Source organism: Sus scrofa, chromosome 17 (genome assembly GCF_054392235.1).
Source record: "Sus scrofa isolate SSC_HxYL_T2T_F1_AM1 chromosome 17, Sscrofa_HxYL_maternal_Yorkshire_Landrace_v2.0, whole genome shotgun sequence".
Classification (NCBI taxonomy): Eukaryota; Metazoa; Chordata; class Mammalia; order Artiodactyla; family Suidae; genus Sus; species Sus scrofa.
Window position 1 is genome coordinate 17,767,113 of NC_139399.1, and position 20,848 is coordinate 17,787,960.

At 57.4% G+C, this 20,848-nt stretch overlaps 2 protein-coding genes and 1 non-coding gene across 52 annotated transcripts in view; all 3 read right to left on the minus strand.

Annotated features, from left to right (window-relative positions):
- Positions 1 to 1,529: 1,529 nt before the first annotated feature.
- Positions 1,530 to 5,781, minus strand: NKX6-3 (NK6 homeobox 3). The gene is made up of 3 exons (XM_003483884.4): positions 5,046 to 5,781; positions 3,149 to 3,318; positions 1,530 to 1,844 (listed from the first exon to the last, which is right to left on the minus strand). Exons 1-3 carry the CDS (start codon positions 5,425 to 5,427, stop codon positions 1,611 to 1,613), a joined length of 786 nt encoding a protein of 261 aa, XP_003483932.1. The 5' UTR covers positions 5,428 to 5,781; the 3' UTR covers positions 1,530 to 1,610.
- Positions 5,782 to 9,899: 4,118 nt separating this feature from the next.
- ANK1 (ankyrin 1) overlaps positions 9,900 to 20,848 on the minus strand; it is a 232,986-nt gene continuing 222,037 nt past the window's right edge. For 18 of the 50 annotated variants that reach the window (XM_085004300.1, XM_085004297.1, XM_085004332.1 and 15 more), the window contains 3 exons: positions 19,718 to 19,804; positions 18,384 to 18,524; positions 9,900 to 10,964 (listed from right to left, as the gene is read on the minus strand). In XM_085004300.1, the coding sequence (XP_084860426.1) occupies positions 10,938 to 10,964; positions 18,384 to 18,524; positions 19,718 to 19,804 (255 nt within the window). In that variant the 3' untranslated portion in view covers positions 9,900 to 10,937. Of the gene's footprint in view, positions 10,965 to 18,027; positions 18,163 to 18,383; positions 18,525 to 19,717; positions 19,805 to 20,848 lie in introns of all 50 variants that reach the window. The other 32 variants (XM_085004311.1, XM_085004306.1, XM_085004337.1 and 29 more) reach the window with 3 other exon arrangements.
- On the minus strand, positions 17,117 to 17,196 carry MIR486-1 (microRNA mir-486-1). The gene has a single exon (NR_035384.1). It is a non-coding gene; the product is annotated as a microRNA mir-486-1 (primary transcript).

Here is a 20,848-nt window from a genome sequence, read left to right on the forward strand (position 1 = left end):
CTCCACCCCGGGCAGAAGTGCTGCCCTCCAGGAGCCCCACCACCACCGCAGCTGGCACATCCCAAGGCCAATTTCATGGAAGCACATGAGCCAGGGGAGGCTTCTAGGGCTTTTATTTTCACTCTTGATTTTTTTAAAAACCAGTGAAGATACGCAAACGCCTGGGCCCTTTGGTGCCGCATTCCTCTAGGGCCTTGCCCCCCTCCCGCTTCCCCCAGCCCCTCCCCCCTGCTGGGCAGCATCCTGGGCAAAACCGGCTCTGCAGCCAGGCCTCCAGGAAGCCCAGGAAACCCAGGAGGGCCGTGGGTTCCATGCAAGCCTGGGGTGCAGCCCCTACCGGCAGGTCCTCTCCTTCTCTGTGTGGTGACCACATGGGAGGGGCAGGGGTTTCTGAGGGCCCTTCCTGCCCCGAGTCCCTCCCCCGTGGATACTCTCTTCTGCCCCCGTGTCCTGTCCTTGCACCCAGCCTTCTGGCTACAACTCTGCTCTTTGGGGACTTCTAATCTCTTCCTGTCCGGTGGAGTCAGGGAGGAGTGGGGGGAGGTTGGGGTGGGGGGGAAGGAGGGAATCCCTCTGAGGGCAAAGGAGAAAGGATCACAGGCCGGCAGCTCCCTCCAGGAACTTAGTCCTTGAGTTGGGGTTGTCAGGGGTGTTCCTTCTTTGCTGGGACCCACGTCCCCTCCCTGGGAAGGGTTTCCTCCAGCCTGGGTTAAGTTTTTGAATGGATTTTTTTTTTTTCCTTTTAGGGCCGCATCTGCACACATGGAAGTTCCCAGGCTAGGGGCTGAATTGGAGCTGCCAGCAAGTCTGCGACCTACACCACAGCTCAGGGCAATGCGGGATCCTTAACCCGCTGAGCGGGGTCAGGGATGGAACCCGAAACCTCATGGATACTAGTCAGATTCCTAACCCACTGAGCCACAACGGGAACTCCTGGGTTAGGTTTTTGGCTCCCACCCCTCAAGTGGGATCCTTCCTGTGCCAAAGGCCGAGGGGGGCCCCTGGTCAGGCCAGCCCTGCTTCTGCAGTCAGCTCGCAACTGATCTGGCCCCAGCACCCTGGTTCCTGTCTCCCGGAGCAGCAGAGAGGCAGGAGACCCCTGCTGAGCTAACAGCTTCCCTGGGGGAAGCCCCGCACCCCCTTAGCTATCACTGTGGTGTTTCTGGGACCCCACGGCCCGTATGCTGGCTGCAGACCCCTGGTCGTTTCCATCTACATGTGCACCTAGAATCTGTTGAGCTGGCAGGGCCGGGCCTGGGTCCACCGGGATGCAGGAGGGCAGAGGGGGCGCCTGATCTCAGGACAGGTGCACATCTGCGTCTTTGCGCCTCCTCCCTTAGGAGTCCGGCCTCCTTCTCCCCCTCTGCCCCGCCCTCTCCTCCTCCTCCCTGCATCCTCCTCCAGGTCTCCCTCCTCTTCGTCCCCTCCATCCTTCATCCATCCTCCCTCTGTCCTCCATCCATCCTCCCGCTCCGTCCTCCGTCCTCCCGCTCGGTCCTCCAGCCTCCCCTTCAGTCCTCCTGCCCCGCCCCTCCCCCGCCCCCCTCCCTCCTCCGCCGCCACTGCCCCCAGTTAGCGCCTTGCGGGGACGCCGAGGCCGCCCGGCGGGGTCAGACACCGTGCGCGCCCAGGCTGAGCACCGAGAAGGCGGCGCGGTGCTTGCGGAGCAGCAGCCGGATCTTCTCGTCGTCGGAGTCAGGGTCCAGCGGCTTGTTGTACTCGTCGTCCTCATTCTCCGAGGCGGGGCGGTCCCCGCCTGCGCCGCCCGGGGCCCGGGGCGTGGAGGACGAGGGCTCCAGGGCGCTCTTCTTCCGCCACTTGGTCCTCCGGTTCTGGAACCACACCTGGGAAGAGAAGGATTCTGAGCATCGCGCACGCGGCGCACACCGGGCCCCTTTGGGGAGGGTGGCTCTTCTCGGTGGCAAGGACCCGTCATCCTCACTTTTATAATAGAATAAGTGGCTCAGCAATGGAGTTGTCTTATTCACACTACTTTTTTTTTTTTTTTTTTTTTTTTTTTTTTTTTTTTTTTTTTAAGGAGGCAACAAAAAACAACTAAATGTGAGGGCAGCAGAGCCCTTTCGCTTAGCTGTGACCCTCTCTGCCTGTATCTTCCTCCCCTTTGCCATCTGGGTACTTGGGTGAAAGGGGCTGAAATGCTTTTAACCTCATAGACCTTGACTGAACTTCACGAATAATTTCCCCCCAACTTCAAAAAATCACATATGCTCATTGCTGAGGACAGAAAGTACCCCAGGAAGCAAAGCAATGTGGGAAAGCCTTTCCTCTCCAGTTTAGGGCAAAGGGGGCTGCAGAGGTGGTTGGTTGGCTGCAGGTGCACGGCTCCCTGAGAGTCCAGACCCCCGGTCCTAGCCGCCCCTTTGCTGCCCTCTTCCCTCAAGCCTGCCACCTTGTGGCAGAGATGGGCAGTTCCAGCATAGCTCAGAACTTGCTTTTGCGCCTCCCACCCAAAGGCCCCCACAGGGGAACAGTGAGCCTCAAAGTTGCCAAGGCGGCACCCAGGACCCTGGGGGCAGAAGCCGGTGTATCCATCCAGCTCAGGCCGGAGTTCTGCAGTTTGAGAGGGGCCGCCCTCTCCTAAGCTTGGCCCAGAGCTGGGCACAGACAGAGGCTCCTACATCGTGACATCACTGGCAGGCACCAGAGGAAGGGTGATATTCACTTGAAAGTCTGGTGAACCGAGACTTGTTTTGCTGGTTAACGGAACCAGCCTGAAGCCAGTTCTGATCCGGCCCAGAGGCTCTTGAAATTAAAGTGTCAGCTCTTGAAATTCCTAGCCTCAACATGAAGAGGCAGGAAAGATATGAGGTCAGAAACTTATAATCCAGGTCAGTCTCCCAATGTGCCTTTACCAGCCGGTGACCTCAAGCAAGAGGCTCAGCTGAGACTGTTTCTTCACCTGTGCGATGGGTAATAAGACCCACCTCAAGGTGGCTGTGAGGGTTTCAGTGGGCTCTCAGCATGGTAATTACTACCATCTGCTGGGTTAGGTGGGCAAGTGGTACCCAAGCACCAGGACGGCCTCCCACTGAGCTGGCAGCTGCCAGGAGAACCAGGCTGCCTCTGTCCCAGGAAGCAGCTTCTCATCCTGCCAGGTAGACCCCCTTCTCCTCCCGCACAGACTCACCTTGACCTGGGACTCAGTCATCCCCAGTGAGTATGCCAGCCGTGCCCGCTCAGGGCCAGCCAAGTACTTGGTCTGCTCGAATGTCTTCTCCAGGGCAAAGATCTGGTGTCCTGTGAAGGTGGGCCGGGTGTGCTTTTTCTTGTGGATGCTGTCGCTCAGGGGGTCTGGGGCTGGTGGGAGGAAGAAAGTGTGCGGTAATGGGGGGGTGATGGCGGAGGGGTGCCAGCCCTGCCCTGCCTCCCCCCCACCCCGGGGAAGGCTCACGTACAGAGGAGCCACTGGAGTTGCTGGGGTATCGTGGGACCTCTCACTTAAGCAGCATACCTCTGCCTTGTCTGGGGGGCCCGGGCCCCCCCAAGGGTGCCTGCCCCAGATTTTTAGCTAATTAGGGCCGGAGGTGCTTAGAACTGGTTGTCCCCATGACTTAATGATGTCACTGTGCCCTGAGGGGCAAGGGGACTTTCCTCTGGGTCTCAGAGTCACCAAGACACAGATTTGGCACCTTCTACCAACAATCGAGGCCCTAGGGGCTGGGGATTCCTCCCCTCCCACTTCTTGCTCTGGGATCCCATGTTCCAGGTGTTCCAGGCAAACCAGAACCCCAGGCTTCAAGTTGCTGCTTCTCCCTGTCCCCAGGCCTGGGAGTCATGTGGCTTCAACCCCACTGGAGAGTCTGGACACGGAAGCTCAAGAACTGACCACTCCCCACCCCCAGGCCAGGGCAGCCTCTCAGAAAGGAGCTGGGGCTGGGGGGCGGGGCGGGGGAAGCAGAAGGCCCACGTGCCGGGCCTTGTTCAGGGCAGCCTGACAGTCCCTGTCCTGTGTCCTCACATTGCAGGTGAGGAAACCCGAGCACAGAAAGGGGAGGAGACCTCCCGAGTGTCTGTCACCTTCAGCCCCGTCCCCTTGCATTAATTTAGCCACTGACTCAAGACATTTTCCTGCGTGTGGAGGTGCAGGGGTGTGAAGAGGGTGTTGTGTGTGTGTGTAGGGGGTAGGGGACATGGGGATGAGCGAGAGGGACAGCTTAGAGCCTAAAGCACCCCCAAACCAGGTTATAAAATAGGTGCTGGGAGATGAGGCTTTGGCCCCCATGGGACTGGCCGTGTTTGGGGTTGATGAGGGGTGTGAGGCTTCAGAGCAGTGGGTGGGAGGCAGGGGTGCCTGCAGGCTTTCCTTGGCTGCCCCAAGCCCCCATTATGGGGCGGGGAGCCCTGAGGTGGGAGAGAAATCAAGGCTCCCTCTGCCCCGTCCCCTGATCTGGGTACAGGTATGGCTCCTGCAGCCACTGACATGCTCCCTGCCTCCCAGGTAAGCGTCACCTGCCCATGGATGTCCTGCCACCTCCTCCAGCCCCTGACTGGCATCCTGGGGAGAGTCGGACCAACTCTCTGACAATCACAGCTCAGGGATGGGTGGGGTGCTCCTGGGGATTGGGCGGTGTGGCCACTGCTGTTGATGTAAACCACCAAGAGAGGAAAGAGACCCCCTTGATTGTGTGGGGTTGCAATGGGGCCAGGGTACTTTCTGGTGTCCCCGAGTGCTGCCAGCGCACGAGGAGGCTCTTTAGGGAAGGTGATGCAGTGGTAAGTTCTCCTCACTGGGGACAGCATTTGCCCTCTTGGATGAAGTGGTGACACGGGCTCTGGGTGGGACAAGTAGGGTGATGGGACCTTACATAGGGTGAGGGTGGGCCGTGGGGTCTTACCCAGGCTCTCCAGAAGGGCAGCTGGTAAGGGCCGGGGAGTGGGGATCGAGACACCCATCCAAGCGAAGCCGGGGTGGGACAGGGAGGGGAGAACCCAGTGCTGCCCCAGGTGAAGGGACAGCCCCCCGGGGGGCTGTCCGATGGTGGCCAAGGACCCCACCACTCCTGCCCCCTCCTCTGCATACTCACCGTTGCCGCACTGCCGCCCGCCTCGCCAGTCGGGGCCCGCATCCGCCCAGCAGTTCCGGGTCCGGGTGGGGTACTCCGTGGCCGCCTTGGAGAAATTCCCCACCTGGGGGCTGTAGTAGACCCCCTGGGAGCCGAGACCACCAAAGCCGGCCACGTGGGGGTAGCCGGAGAGGAGGCTGCTGTTCGGCGTGGCCACGGGTCTGCTCAGGATGTCTGTGATCCCGTGAGGGGTCCCCGCCGGCAGCTGGGGGCCCAGCCCCGGGGGGCTGAGCTTGTAGAAAGAGTTCTGCACCGAGTACTGGCACACGGGGGCCTTCATCTCCGAGAACTGAGCCAGCGGCGCGTTGTTCAGCAGGAACGGGCCCTGCAGGTTCGACTCCATGGCCCCCCCTCTGATGGGGCCCGGGCGGGGGGAGGCCGGAAGCCCAACTTCAGGCCCCTAGAGCCTGAGACCCCAAGCCCTGGCCCAGAATCCCATGGCAGCTTCAGAGGGTCAGAGCGGCCCCAGCTTCGGGCCGCCCTCCCTTCCCGGCATCCGGCCCAGCCCTCACCGGGCCGGCACACACGTCAGCCCAGCCCTGGGGAAGTCAGGTGCTCCAGGGGCAGGTGAGAGCACTCCCAGTGCCCCTGCCCTCTGTCCCTGTCCCCAGCCCCGGGGACACAGGGCTCTCCCCACAGGTCTCAGCTCAGGCCCCTGCTCTGCCACGGAATCTGGGGACCCTCCATGAGAAGTTTCAAGTTCAGAGAAGCAACATTCCCTGATAAAGATGGGGCCCATTAGAATACAGACCCCACACTGGCTGAGCGGCCCGAGGCGTGTTGCCATTGGTGGAAAGCCTCGCGGGCTTCACATTGGCTTTTGCTAGACAAATTGCACTTTGAAAAGATTGACTGTAAAGTCGGCCAGTGTGTGTGTGTGTGTGTGTGTGTGTGTGAGAGAGAGAGAGAGAGAGAGAGAGAGAGAAAGAGAGAGAGAGAGAGAGAGAGAGAGAGAGAGAGAGAGGAGGAGCAAGCTCTGGAGGCTCTGTTCATTCTCAGAGGGTCCACCTGCTCTTGGTACCCCTCAGTGAGCATCTAGGAAAAAGTGGGAGACACTGGGGCAGCTGGAGGTCACAGTTCCTGCAGCTGCTGCCCCTCAGGCAAGGGGCCGGGCTTGGGGGTGGGTGCTGTGCTGAGGCACCCCTTTCTGAGCAGATGCCCCAGCCTCTGGGGGAATGTGCAATCTGAACACGGATGCTTCCTTCCCAATTTCCGTGCTTGGCCGGGTAAGTGGGGAGGCTGGGCTTTGGGGCCCGAGGCCTGGGGTGGGAGCCTGCCAGGCAGATTGGGGCAGGTGGTGGGAGTGGGGCGTCTCTAGGTGTGCTGGCTGTGGGTGCTTCCTAGCTCTGCCTCTGCCTCTGGGCAGCCTTTCCCGGTCCCCTCTGTCCTCCCTTCCTCCTCCTCCTCCTCTGAGGACTCATCTGTGCCTCTGCCAAGTTCTGCCTTGCTTGGCACCTGGGTTGGAAATCTCTGATGGCTGAGCTGGCCGTTGATTCAGCAGCGGGTGCCTGTGACAGTCCGGTGGTTGGCGCTCGGTAAATATTGCATGGATGAGACTAGTTGAATTTTAGAACACCCATGTGCCTTTTTTTTTTTTTCCTAATGAATTTTTACAACATAAAGGCTCTACAGGGTGGGGGGAGCTCTCTCCCATTTTATAAACAGGAAAAAAAACGTAAATAATTTGGGTTGTTTCTACATGGAGCAGCCTCCTTCCCACAGTTTCTTTTTTCTTTTGCTTCTTCTTCTTCTTCTTTTTTTTTTAATGGCAATCAGCTTGATACTGCTCTCGTTATGCCAAATGGCAGGAAAAACCGTGGCTGCCAGACTGATGGACTTTTGTCCCTCCTCCGCCTGGCAATCCCAAAGCCCTTTCTGACCAGCCTGTGGTCACACTTAGGCAGATGGAGACAAGCCTGCTCCTGGGTTTCCAGCAGGAGGCCAAGGGCCTGGGCCTAAGGAAGGGCTTCCCTTTCACAGAGAGCCACACAACTGTTATCAGCTTGGGGTGGAATTGGCCATGCTCCCATGGCACAGATGATATAGGTTAATTCAAGAAGGGCCTCACAAAAGGTTGTGCTGATGCTTTTTCTGGAAATTTGGATTAAAAACTGGATAAGTTTGGATTAAACGTTTTCATCGGTCTCAGAGTTCCTGTCATTGCTCAGTGGTTAACGAATCTGACTAGGAACCATGAGGTTGCAGGTTCAATCCCTGGCCTTTCTCAGTGGGTTAAGGGTCCGGCGTTGCCATGAGCTGTGGTGTAGGTCGCAGACGCAGCTTGGATCCCGCGTTGCTGTGGCTCTGGTGTAGGCCGGTGGCTATAGCTCCGATTCAACCCCTAGCCTGGGAACCTCCATATGCCACAAGAGCAGCCCAAGAAATGGCAAAAAGACCAAAAAAAAAAAAAAAAAAAAGTTTTCATCTGTCTCAACTGGCTGTGCTGCAAAGCTGTCCATCGCAACCATTCGGGAAACTGAATTCCAGTTCCCAGTGTTGTCAGTGGAGTCCATCCAGGCAGGTGTGACTTTCTGGGTGATACTGGTGCACAGCCATGGCTGGTCCCTTGGCCTGGGTGTCTTTTTTTTTTTTTTTTGCACCATGCAGCATGTGGAAGTTCCCGGGCCAGTGATTGAACCTGAGCCACAGCAGTGACAACACCAGATCCTTAACTGCTAGGCCACCAGGGAACTCCTGTGTGTCTTTTCTGATACTGAGAAACTTCAGAATCAGAGTGAGGACTGGAAGAGCTGCTAGGACTCTGTGACTAAGATTTGCCCCTCCCCCCAGCCCCCACCAACCATGTGGACATAAGAGGAGCAAAAACTTCAGTAAATGATTTGGTTCTTATTTCATACCAAGCACAACAAAGGCATTTATGTTCAGGAACCCCGAGATGACAATCTGGAGAGACATTAGCCATCACTTAATCCCTTCTCCTGTTTGACAGATGGAGAAACTGAGGCCCACTTGGTGACCAGTGTTGCATGGTGTTAGGAGCTCTTTGGGAACAAAGTGATTTTCTTGGAGGTTCTTGAACTCTGAGTGGCACTGAGTTCAGGGGCCAGATGCCTTTACAGGAAGTGCTGGGTGGGGCCGGGGGCAGGTCCCCCTAAGTATGCCCGCTGTGTGCTCAGCCACTATCCTGGTGTTTGTGGTGCCTCCTCAGCCCACCTTGGACTTGCCTCCATTGCGTGGTAGTCATTAGATGGGACGGAAATCCGCTCTACTGTCTGAGGAGTGGACGGTCCTGACTAAGGCCGCCGTCCAGGTTGGGAGACGGTGCAGGCCTTCCCGGGGTGCAGACCTCCCTGTAGACGGATCACCGCCCCCCACCCCCCGACTCCTCCAGCCCGCCCTTCCCCCCAACCCACTTCCTAAAGATGAGCCTGGAAGGCGAGATGGAGGCCTGTGCCATAAGTCGGTTTCTTTATTAATTTTGACATTTGTTCAGCTGGTGTAGGGAGAATGGTCTATACATCAGAGTGGGGTGGGGGGTTCCCTCCCGAGAACAGAGCAGGTGGGAGTCAGTCAAAAAAAGAATCATTTTCCATAACAATTTAAAAAATCAGGGTAATTCCAAAACTTCTAAAAAGCGTCTAAGGTGCAGACTGCAGCATTCTCTAGGCAACGTGTGGAGACCCCAAACCCCTCCCGTAACAGCCCCTACTAGCAGCGGACGCAGCATGCCGCCCGGGGCCGAGGGGGCCGGCGGGCCAAGCAGCCATGCCAGGCAGAGCGGGGGCCAAAGCGCAGCGGGGCCGGGGCCGCGGCTCTACAGGGGCTACTGGGTCGGCGGCGGTGGCGGCGGCGGCGGCAGCGGCGGCGCCGGGCGAGGCAGGGACAGATCGCGGCGGGAGGCGGCCCTGCGCCTGTCTTCCTTGGCCTTGACCGAGTCTGGCAGCCGGGGCTGGGCGGAGGGACCGGCCGGCGGAGATGCTCTGCGCGCAGCCCCCTCGGGGCGGGGCACCCTCTCCCCCGCGCGCCCCTCGGGGAGCTGGGCCCGCCCCGCCCACCCCAGCCGGAACAGGTGGCGGGGCGGGACGGGGTGGGGGGGATCCCCTGTGCGCTGGTGCCGGCCTCGGGGGCTGTGACATCGAGGGAGCTTCTGTGCTACTCGGAAGGTTCGGATGTGTTCTGAGGACACCTCGGAAGAGCGGCAGGGAGGAAGGTGACTGCACATCCACAAAACAGTGGCCCTCGGGAGGGCGAGAAGAGCCTGCCAGTCCTCTCCTGGCCTGGGCGGCGCCGCGCGGGGCGCGTTGTGCTGATTCGGGCCTCCCTCTGCTGGGGCGGGGAGGGGGGGGGGCCTCTGGTGGAACTTTAAGGCTCTTCCCTGATGGCACCGAGGCGAGGAACAGCCGGCCGTTCTGTCTCCTTCCTGCCCTGACGGGGCCCCTGGCCCGGGAGGATCTCAGTCCTGGCCAGGGGAGGCCTCCCGGTGGTCCGCCGCTGTCTCTCCTCCTGCGCTCTCCGCTCCTGGGCGCGTGGTCAGGAGGGGGCCCCTCCGCCGCCTCTCCGCGGGGTGTGCGTGGGGGGGGGGTCAGAGGGGCTTGGCCTGCTGGGGGCACTGAGGCTGTGCAGCCCAGCCCCCCCTCCCCCATGCTGGAGGCTGCCTGGGCTTAGAGCACCAAGTTCGCTCTGAGAGACCTCGGGGTGGCCACTGACCTGCGATCCGATGGGGCAGGAACCTCACTAGTTCTCCCTTCCTCTTTTCACCGACAGACGGGCTAAGTAGGTCCTTCTCCCGCAGCCTGGAGAAGTCCTCCAGAGCTGAGCTGTTAGTGCTTTGTACATACTGCTAAAGTGTTTCTATTGGTTTGCATAGTATTTATTGTTTGTCATATACACAAGGCTGATTACTGCAGAGTTTACACTTTGAACACGGACTATGATATAAGTGCTTGAAGATATAGAAAACCTCTTCTCTATTGAACATGCTGGTGCAATCCTGGGACAGCCACCGGCCCTCCCCCAGCTGCAAGACCCTTTCAGATGGGGGCGCCGGCTCCCTTGGAGCCCTACAGCTAAGCCTGGGGGGGTCCTCGCCTCAATTCTTATGTCCCTAACACAAGGAACCCCGAATGCACTCTAAAGGTGATGATTTTCCATTGGAAGATGATTGATACTGAAACTGGCGGAGAGAGAGAGAGACAACATAAAAAAAATTCCAGTTTATCCACAGGAGAGTCTACACAGCTTCAGACGTCACAGTAAAATCTGTGTGTGTATACTAAGTAGAGGGGAGAGGGTGTATGTGCCTGTGCGCGTGTGTGTGTGTCCTGATGCCATGTAGAGCGTCCTGGAAGGTTCAGTCCACTGGGGATCGGAAGGGACGGTCATAAATGGTGGGTGGGGCGTACGGGTGGGGAAGGCTGGCAGACGAGGACAAGGGATTAAGGGGCTGAATTGGTTCTTGTTCTTTTTTTTGTTTGTTTTTTTTTTGTTTTTCCTTTCCAGGAAGCTCACATGGATTTCCTACAGATGAGGTTGAAAAAAAAGTACCCTGTAACACGTCGAAATTGAAATGATTTAAAAAAATATCTCATCCCAGCCACAAAAGAGCCCTTGTTTGCTGTTGCGCTCAGCGCTCTCCTGCGCCCTCGCGTCCCTCTCTCTCTCTCTCTGCTCGGGCGGCTTCATCCTGTCCTGATTCCCAACAGAGCTCCACAGTCCTAGAGGCAGGATTGAGGACTGCAGGTCATGCGTCTACAGTCAGTCCTTCATGCGAGTAGGTGACTAAAGGAAGTCCCTTACAGAGGTCATGCCGTCAGCCTCCGGGGGGACGTGTGTGCTGCTTCCGGGGCCTCCGGGCCAGCTCTCCTCCTGGGTGCGTGGCAGAGTGTGTGGAGTTCAAGGGTTGGGTGTCGACGTGTGATCCTGAGGGACACACAGAGAGAGAAGGCATCACTTAGCGCGGGAAGGTGCAACTCCCAGCAAAAGCCCAGGATCCTGGGTTTTGTGCTGGCTTCTCGGTTGGCCGGGGGCGGGGGGTGGGGTGGGGGGGGGGTGCGTCAGGAGAAGCAGCTTCCCCAGGCAAGGCGGGAGCTGAAAGGCGCTGAGCTCAGGCCCCTGACCTTCCAGAAATACCAGCTGTCTGGCTCCCTGACCCAGAGGCTGCTGCTAGCTTCTCACCCAGTGGATAAGTTCCCTGGAAGACGGTGGGTATTTGCACAACCACCTGGTGGGGAGGGGGCTCCCATCAGCAGATGCTAGTACCTAGGTGCGTGCCAGGAGAGGCACCAGGCTAGGCGGCAGTGCCCTGGCTTGTTCAGTTCAGCCAACATGTGTGGCTGTCAGCTGTGAGCCAGCCTGGCGGGGGGGTGGGGGGGGGGACGAGGACAGAGCAGATGTGGAGCTCACAGACTCAGGGGACCTCGGTGCCTCTTCGGATCTGGTCCACAGGCTCCTACTGTCAGAGGCCTCTGACTCCTTGCCCTGTGCCCCAGAGATGGACCACCTCTGTTGGGGCAAAGGGCTCTTTGAAAACCAGCTGCCTCTTCTCAAGAGAGTGTGTCTCTTAGCCTGGAAGGCAGCAGCTCTGCCTGCAAAGTGAAGTTCAATTCTGCAGCCTGGGATTCCAGCAAGACAGTGCTCCCGCCTCCCCAGTGGGGCCTCGTGGTCCAACCTGGGGTGAAAACACCACTTTCAAGACCAGCCGCCCGGGACTGTCTGCCAGGACTTGCACTCAGAGGGGCTGACAGTCTCCTGGGTGGGGCAGGAAGTAGCTCATGGAAGCATAGCTGTCCCCAGACAGGGAGCTTGTCCTGCACCCCTACAGGTGCCAGGCTTGGGGAGGAAACTGGAAGTGACCCAGTGAATGCGACCCTGAGTGGGTCTCCAGGGATGGAGGGTGGCGCCAAGTTCCTCATCAGAGTACAAAGCCAGGTCCTTGACTGCTGTGTCTGGAAGGAGCTGCCACCCTGTAGAGGACTCTTCCATCCCTGCCTGATCCCTGTCAGCCAAGCAGCCTCCTCTGGGTCCCCTGAAGCCACATGCCCTGCCCGCTGCTGCTTGCCTGTGTCCCCCCTCCGACCCCCCACTGCCCCACCAAGGACGCCATCCAGTCTCCTCTCGGCTGAAGTTCGACCCACCACCCTCCAGACCTCTCCTGCACGAGGCCTTCCTGAAAACTCGGCTCCCTCTGTCTCTCCCTCCTGTCACTGCCTTGCGTTTCTTGCCATCACAGTGTGGTTGGCAGCATGAACTCTGAAGCTGCCGGATTGCCCAAGTTCGTTTCCTGTCTGCCCGTTTCCTGCTGGGCAGGCCTGGGTCCCGTTTCTGACCCTCTCTGTGACTCGGTTTCCTCCGCTGGGAAACGAGGGCCCTAGTGGGACGCACCTGTTAGACTGTTGTGATGGGTGAGAGCTAGGGGGTCTCTCACGCGCTCAGGACAGTGAGGGGTATCAAACACTGCCAGATCAGCTCTGGAAAGGCTCTGTCAGGGGGTCCTTTTTCTTGTCTGCTTATTTTCCCGCCTGGAGCACAAACACCCTTACCTTTCTGATGGGTTCCCCCCGTGCTGACCCCAGTACTAAGCACGCCTCACACAAGCACCCTTATAAAACCTTGAGCCTGGGGAAGACCGGCTACGATCTCCCTCCCACTCTTCTGCCTGGACACACAGCGGAGGAGAAAGTTCAAGTTCATCATTCTGGGTAATTGCTCTTTCAGTCTCTGGGTGAGCCGAGACTCCGGGAGGAGGACGGACAGACTGAAGGCAGGGTTGTGGGAATAGAGTGCGGGTCTCTGGCTGCATCCAGTCCTCTGCCGCCATCCTGGGTGCCCCCCAAGAAAGGATCCCCCCTTAAAAATGCTTAGAAGATAGCCTCCAGCAGCTCCCAGGGGCTGTTTGGCCGGGTTCTTTTTTCCTTGTGGTACCTCTTGGAGCTGGGCCCTCAGTCCTCACCCCTGCCCAGGGCCTGATTCTCTCTCCTCTTTCCTGAAGCCCAGACTCTGCAGGGGCTGGGGAGTGAGGGTGGACTGTAATGGAAAACAAAAGAGCAGAATAAGGAGTTCCCGCTGTGGTGCAGTGGATTAAGTGTCTGACTGCAGTGGCTTCAGTCACTGCGGAGGTACAGGTTTGATCCCCGGCTGGGTGCAGGGGGTTAAAGGATCTGGCACTGCCACAGAGGCAGCTACGACTTGGATTCCATCCCTGACCCAGGAACTTCCACGTGCTGCAAAGCCAAAACAAAAGAGCAAAGTAAAACATGACCCCTGGCCTTCCCACCTCCTCCTACTAATGTTACTAAGAGATTTATTTTCTTTTTCTTTTCTTTTCTTTTTTTTTAGGTTGTTCCTGCAGCATTTGGAAATTCCTGGGCTAGGGGTTGAATTGGAGCTGCAGCTGCCAGTCTACGCCACAGCCCCGGCAATGCGGGATCCGAGCCACATCTGTGACCTACGTCACATCACAGCTTGTGGCAACGCTGGATCCTTAACCCCCTGAGTGAGGCCAGGGATGGAACCTAAATCCCCACAGAGATAACACTGGGTCCTTAACCCAGTGAGCCACATGGGAACTCCCAGAGATACATTTTCAAATTCACTAAACTTCTCTATTTAGTCAGAGTTAACACAGGTCTGACAACCACAGTGTATGAATGGAAAGTATCTCTTAAAAAGGAAAATTAAAAAAAGCAACAGCCATCTCAGGCCACAGCTTCCCGAGTCCCAGGAGGCAGGGCTGCCATCCAGTGCCCAGCTGCCCTATCCTGTAGCAGCGCTGACACCCTGATTCTTGGACCTACGTACCTGGGCACAGAGCAAAACCCACCAGCTGCTACTGTCGGCTGCACAGGATTAGGCCTGACTAACCAGCAATTTTCCAGCTTCTTAGATACGACCAGAAAGCACCCCTCCCCCACCTGCCAGGCCTCATGCAAAATCCTCCCCAAGGTCAGCAATGATTGTTGGGGCAGGGGGAATTGGGACAGGAGACGAGGATAGGGGTATTCTGCTCTTTTGGGGGTGGGGGTTCCACGGTTCTGAACAAACTGCGGCCATCACTTATCTCATCTTTTAGGTGTAACGTCTAAGCCACAGCACCTCAGGGAGGTTTGGGAAGGAACACCAGAGTTGGTCCTGATAACCTAGTCCTCAAAATGTATCAAGATCCCTCAAGCTTGCTGCAGAATCCTGAGTAACAGAATTTTTTTTGTCTTTTTTTTCCTAGGGCTGCACCCGCGGCATATGGAGATTCCCAGGCTAGGGGTCTAATCAGAGCTGTAGCTGCCAGCCTACACCACAGCCACAGCAACGCAGGATCCGAGCCGAGTCTGGGACCAACACCACGGCTCACGGCAACACCGGATCCTTAACCCACTGAGCGAGGCCAGGGATCAAACCTGCAACCTCATGGTTCCTAGTTGGATTCATTAACCACTGGGCCATGATGGGAACTCCTTATTTTTTATTTTTTTTTTTTTTCTGCTGAGTTCCAGAATTTTAGTGTAGAAGGTCTGGGGCAAGGACCAAGAATCTTTGTTTTAAGCAGACCCTCGGATGGCTGTGAGACATGACGAGAAACAGTGGATTAGGACTTGACAGGATAAAAAAGAAAAGACACCCCTTTCACAAACATAACTGCCCTATAGAGGGAATATCGGCATTGCTGCCATTTCACAGCCAGGGCACCTGAGGCTTAGAGAGTCAGCAGACCCGCCCCCCGTCATGCTTCCAGACCTGCAATTGATGGGGCGCCAGAATACACCTCTTCTTCTTCGTCTTTACAACCATCCTCATAGTTGCCATGGTTATTATTATTTTTTCTTTTTAGGGCCACACCTGCAGCACATGGAAGTTCCCTGGCTAGGAGTCAAATAGGAGCTACAGCTGAGGCCTGCGCCACAGCCACAGCAACACCGGATCCAAGCTGCATCTGTGACCTACACCACAGCTCAAGGCAATGCCAGATCCTTAACACACTGAGCGAGTCCAGGAATCGAACCTACATCCTCATGGATACTAGTCTGGTTCTTAACCTGCCCAGCCACAACGGGAACTCTTACCATGGTTATTTTTAAGCCTTTTGCGCCAGTGTGACCAATTTCATCCCTCTGACCCGAGCTTGGGGAGTTAAACGATGTGCAGGTAACGCAACCTGGAAACAGGGGGAGCCAGGCCTCGCTGTGACCTACACTGCAGCTTGTGCCAATGCTGGATCCTTAACTCACTGAGTGAGGCTAGAGATCGAACCCGAATCCTCAGAGAGACAGCGTCGGGTCCTTGACCCACTGAGCCACAATGGGAGCTCCTCATTTTACAGATCTTTACATTAACTAAGGGTGGGAAAAGTTTATACCCGATTACAGATCGCAACATGTAGAATCAAAAGCACAAGGGTTTGAGCCCTGATTCTCTCTACACAGTTTCAGCTTCCTGCCCTGGGCTGAGTCATTCATGAAGACCTTTTTTTTTCCAAGAAAGAAGCACTGGGATTTTCAACTGCCTGTGGGGGAGGGGAGTTCAGCACCCCAACCCCCAAGGAGTTCAAGGGTCCACTGCATACGGTTGCTTTATTAACCCTGAACTCGTTTCTCCTGTCACGCATGCCTGGACAAAGCTCATCCAGTGCACGTATTCTCCACGCAGCCCATCACGGCGTTGCTGCTCTTAGGGACCATGGGTGGAGGGGCCATTTCAAACAGCCGAATTGCCAACAAAAAGCACAAAAGGACACTTGTTGAGAGCGTGAGCTGAAACAGGGGGCCTTGTTTGACCTCAGCTGGGAACAGGCAAAAAGGGCCACTCCAATGCTTCACCACCATCCCTGAAAGGCCAGGAAAAGGCAGCGCTGTCACTGTCGCTTTGGGGTTACAATACCTTTTAGCTAGTAGGTGAATCTGCAAGTGTGCAATTATCTGGAATCCACCAACACTGGGGACGGTCCACGTTTGCGAGCGGCAGGTACCAAGTGTGAAGGATCAGAGAGCCCTCGGCCCTTTGCCCGTGTTGTTGCGGCCTCTGTCTTGCTTGGAGGCTACAGCATCGTAGGCTATGTCCCCCCGCTCCCCCCTTCCCTGGGCTCTTGGGACCAGGCAAGAGCCTCCTCTACGCTGGTTCCCTTGCCACCGTGTACATTTCTGGTCACTTCCTGGCAGAGGTCCCATCCTTGTGCTGCAGCCAGGTTGCTCTGGCCCATGTTCCTGACACCCACGCCAGGTGGTCTGCACCACACGCCCCTTGTGGGGGTTCAGCCACCTTGCAGATCATCTATAGAAACTTTTTTTTTTTTGCTTTTTTAGGGCTGAACCCATGGCATATGGAAGTTCCCAGGCTAGGGGTCCAGTTGGAGCTACAGCTGCCGGCCTGCACCACAGCTCAACGCAGGACTTGAGCCACATCTGCGACCTATACCTAACACTGGATCCTTAACCCACAGACGGGGCCAGGGATTGAACCTGCGTCCTCACAGATGCTAGTTGGGTTCGTTAGCACTGAGCCACAATGGGAACGCCAAACAGAAATGTTTTAAAAAAATATCTGGATTCCTCCCTTCCCCTCGTCTGGCTGCCCCTCTTCTGTTCAGAAACAACAGCAGAATGGAAGCCAAAAAGAATCTGGAATTTAAAGCTTCTGCTGCTGCCCAAGAGGGTCTTTTTTCTTCCTCTCCGCTTTTTCAATTTACTTGCACCTTTGGTGTATCTCCAGAACCGATCATAGGTGATGCCCTAACAGCAGCAGCCTGGTGGCCTCCAGCAGCGTCAGGGTTAACACTGTGACCTCCTTAAGCTGCTGAGGAGTCAGGTCTAATTTTGTCGTACAACTGGATCGCCTGGACCTCTTTTCTGCCCAAGCGCTGAGGGCTGTTGGGAAGCCCAGAGTCAGCACTTATGGGGGTTTGGGAGGCAGCAGCCCTGCTTTTGGCCGACTGCAGAAAGCAAGCCTGCTGGCCTCCGGGTCCGGGGCCAGGCCCTGGGGGTCTAAGTGACAACAACCCAGTGTGTGCAGGGTGCAGGGGCCACATGCATTCTGCTTCCGGCCGACTCCCACCCCGACGCACCGGGTACTGAGCTGGCCCGAGCTGGGCACAGTGAGGGCCTCGGGGCAGCTCAGTACAGGACCCGTCAGGGAGGTCAGAGGTCCGAGCTGGCCCTGAAGCCCCAGCGCTGCTCCCCGCACCCAAGAGCCTTGATGGCCTCCCCCGCCCGCTCCCCACACATTGCAGCCCCCGCCCCTCAGCCATGCTGCCCCCACAGCCTCCGGTGAGCATCACCTCTTCCTAGAAAGCAAGGGAGTGACATGCTTCAGGAAATACCAAGGTGGAGGGGGGCCTCGGGTTCCAGATTCGAGGCACAGCCGGGTGCCAGGCCTCTCACGGTCTTCCTGGACACGTGCATTGAAAGAGCACAGCCTGGCAGACTGGACGGCACACCCAAGGCCCTGCTCCTCACCCTCCAGACCCCCATGCTGGGCTTCTAGGACAACGGCACTACTGAGGTGTGCCAAGGGCTTCTCACTCGCTTTTTAAAATCTGGTTTTGTTTTCTGTCTTTTGTTTGTTTGTTTGTTTTTAAGTGGCCACACTGGTGGCATGTGGACGTTCCCAGGCGTGGGGTGGAATAGGAGCTGCAGCTGAGGCCTACACCACAGCCACGGTGGCCTACACCACAGCCACGGCATTGCCAGATCGGAGCTGCATTGGTGACCTGTGCCGCAGCTGGATCCTTAATCCACAGGGAGGCCAGGGATTGAACCTGCATCCTCATGGATACTAATCGAATTCATGACCACTGAGCCACAGCGGGAACTCCTGCTGACCCTGTTCTTGAGGAGGAGATAGAGCTCAGAGGCAGGTTGGCAGTCTATGCTTGGAGACCCCGGCAGTGCCTGCCCATCACGCGGGGGTGGGGAGGGGCCAGGAGAGGCGCACGTTCTGGGAGGTGGCAGCCACTGGGGGGACCAGGCCATGCAGGGAGGCTGGAGAACCATGGTGTTACCTCCAGAGAGGCCATTCGACAGGGAGGGGCTTGAGATCACTGCTTCCCCCTTTTGAGGCTGGCCCGCTTCACTATCTGTGCCCCCTTCCTGCCCTCTATCAGGTCTGGGTGAAGGCTGTTCCCTCTCAGCTCCACCTAGGGACAGCAGGACAGACAGAAGGCAGGACAGATCACACAGAGAGACGGGCGGAAATTGCAAGAGAAAACCAGACAGCCTGCAGAGGAGGCTCAAGGGGGAGCCAGGAGGCCAGCAGGTGCAGCCTGAACCCCGGGCGGGCTGCACAGAGGGCAGCAGAGTTATAGACCAGCCCCTCGGCAGAGCAAGGGCCTGGGGAAGGTCCCGGTCCGGGTGGTACCTTGGCAGGTGTGACAAAGTAATCAATATCAGCCTCCAGCTCATGAGGGTCCTCCAGGGGCCCCTCAGAAATCACCTCCTCGTGCTCCTGGGTGTCATCGGCTCCGGACGGGTCTATCTGGCGAACAACTTTGCGGATGACCTGGAAAAGAGAGGGAGAAGGGGCTGGAGACGCTGTCAAGACAGAGCTGTCAAGACAGAGCTCACAGTGCTCCACCCTGCCTCCTGGTGTGAGGGGAGGTTGCGCCGTTGGTCTTCCCTGACGGCCAGGGTGTTTCTCTTCCACTGGACCACCCGCTCCCGGATTCATGAACCCAAACATTCCAAGGATTTTTTGCTCTGCACCTGCCACCCAAGGAGTAGGAGGTGAGAACAGGAACGAGGACGCTCGCTGCTGGGGCAGAGGGAAGCCAGCGCCTGCCCTGACCTCTGGGAACATGGGGGCAACATGAGGTTTTCCTTCTCTTCCTCCTCGCCCCCTTTTTTGTCTTTTTAGGGCCACACCTCAGGTACATGGAAGTTCCCAAGCTAGGGATCTAATCAGAGCTGCATCTGTGACCTATGCCGCAGCTTGCAGGAATGCTGGATCCTTAACCCACTGAGCAAAGCCAGGGATGGAACCCACATCCTCTCAGAGACCGTGTCAGGTTCTTTTTTTTTTTTTTTTTGGTAGGCATTTGTAGAAGTTTATTAATTTCTTTAAAAATTTTTTTAAAATTATAGATGATTCACAATGCTCTATCAATTTCTGCTATACAGCAAAAGGACCCAGTTATACATATATACACAGCTCTTTTTCTCATATTATCTTCCATCATGTTCTATCACAAGTGATTGGATAGAACCCCTGTGCTGTACAGCAGGTATGTCGGGTTCTTAACCTGCTGAGCCACAACGAGAACTCTTCCACCTCCCTTCTGCCCACACCCAGCACAGTGCCCACCGCTTGTCAGGCAGAATCACGCCCTCTGATGTAAACCTGCCGTCCACCCCATGCCTGCCCACCTCCTTTTCATCTTAGGAGGCCTGCAAGGACCCCCCCACCCTACACCCTGTACTGCTGTCATACAGCTGTTTTCAGGGCCAGGCATCACAGGACTAGGTTTGGGCTGTGCCCTGGGACCCATTCCTTCTGGAACACAGTAGCAGGAGCTGAATTCAGGCGGAATCGGGCACAGTGGCCGTGAGAAATGGCCTGCGGGGACTGAGGCAGATACCCGAACTGCCCCGTCGGAGCCCATTATGCCTCTGAGAGGGCAGCATCGAGGAGCTGCGGGTGCGCCTTCCACCTCTTTTAGCTTCTAGCCCAGCCACCTCTGGGGACTCTGCACCCACCTTCCTGGTGACGACATTGCCCTGCTCATCCGTGTAATGCTCCTCTGACACCTGCTCCCCTGGAATATTCTGAAGAAACTCATTCCCCTGGAATTAGAGAAAGGGAGAAAACTCAAGATTGCTACGTGCATGTGGGAATCAGGGCGGAGGATGAGGAAATAACGTTACGGCAGCAACAGCCACAGTCCAGACAAATTCCCTCCATGGCCAGAAACTGCAACTCAGCAAGCAGCTTGGAACCATCGGTCCCAGGTTGGAACCCGTGGGGCCCTGTGCCTGAGGGGGGGGGGCAGGGCTCACAGGAGCGCTGTGTGCTTGATCCCTGCCATGGCTCTGCAGTGGGCAAAATTGGGGCGATTACACAGGTTTTACGGAGGAGGTCCTGGGAGAGCGGGTGAGGCACCCGATCAATCATTTCTAGGGCACTTTACAGGGGAGAACACCTGGCCACAGGTGCTTTCGCCTCGAGGGTGACTTTATGTTTCACCCAGCAGGTTGGGGACAGAGCAGGAGGAGGGCCGGCTGGTCCCATAGCTGAGACTTCTCTGTCATCACCAAAGGGGGTCCGGGGGAGCGCCACACAGCTCTGGCCCCCTGCACGTCCCAGCCTTCCTACCAGCAGAGGTCCTGCCCCATGTCCCTGCACGCATATCCCTGCGCCGCTGGGCCCTCGCCCGCCCGCCCGCCCCTGCGCCCGGGTTACCTTCCGAAGGACCCGGCGCCGCACCACCCTGGTGGAGATGGCCTCCTCGTCGTCGCTCAGGCCCTCGTTCTCCCCCAGCTCCTTGTCCAGCTCCTGGTGGATGTGCTTCAGCACGAAGCACAGAGAGCCCCGGACAATGTGCATCACGTTCTGGCAGCTGACCAGGAAGAAGCCCAGCAGCACCAGGGTGACCAGGAGCTGGGTGACGAACGTCCACATTCTCGCCTCCTCACCAGCCCCGCCCTCCAGGGCCAGCGGAGCCAGGGGGCCGAGAGGCGGGGGTCCGGCCGCTCATTCTGCTCTGGGACTCCACAGGCCCCCCAGCACCCCTTCCATCCTCTCCCCGGGGCGGGAAGCTGCAGGTCCCCCTCTGGATCTGCTGCCCTCCTGCCGGGAGCCTGGCATCTGCCCTTGCACCCGGATGACGT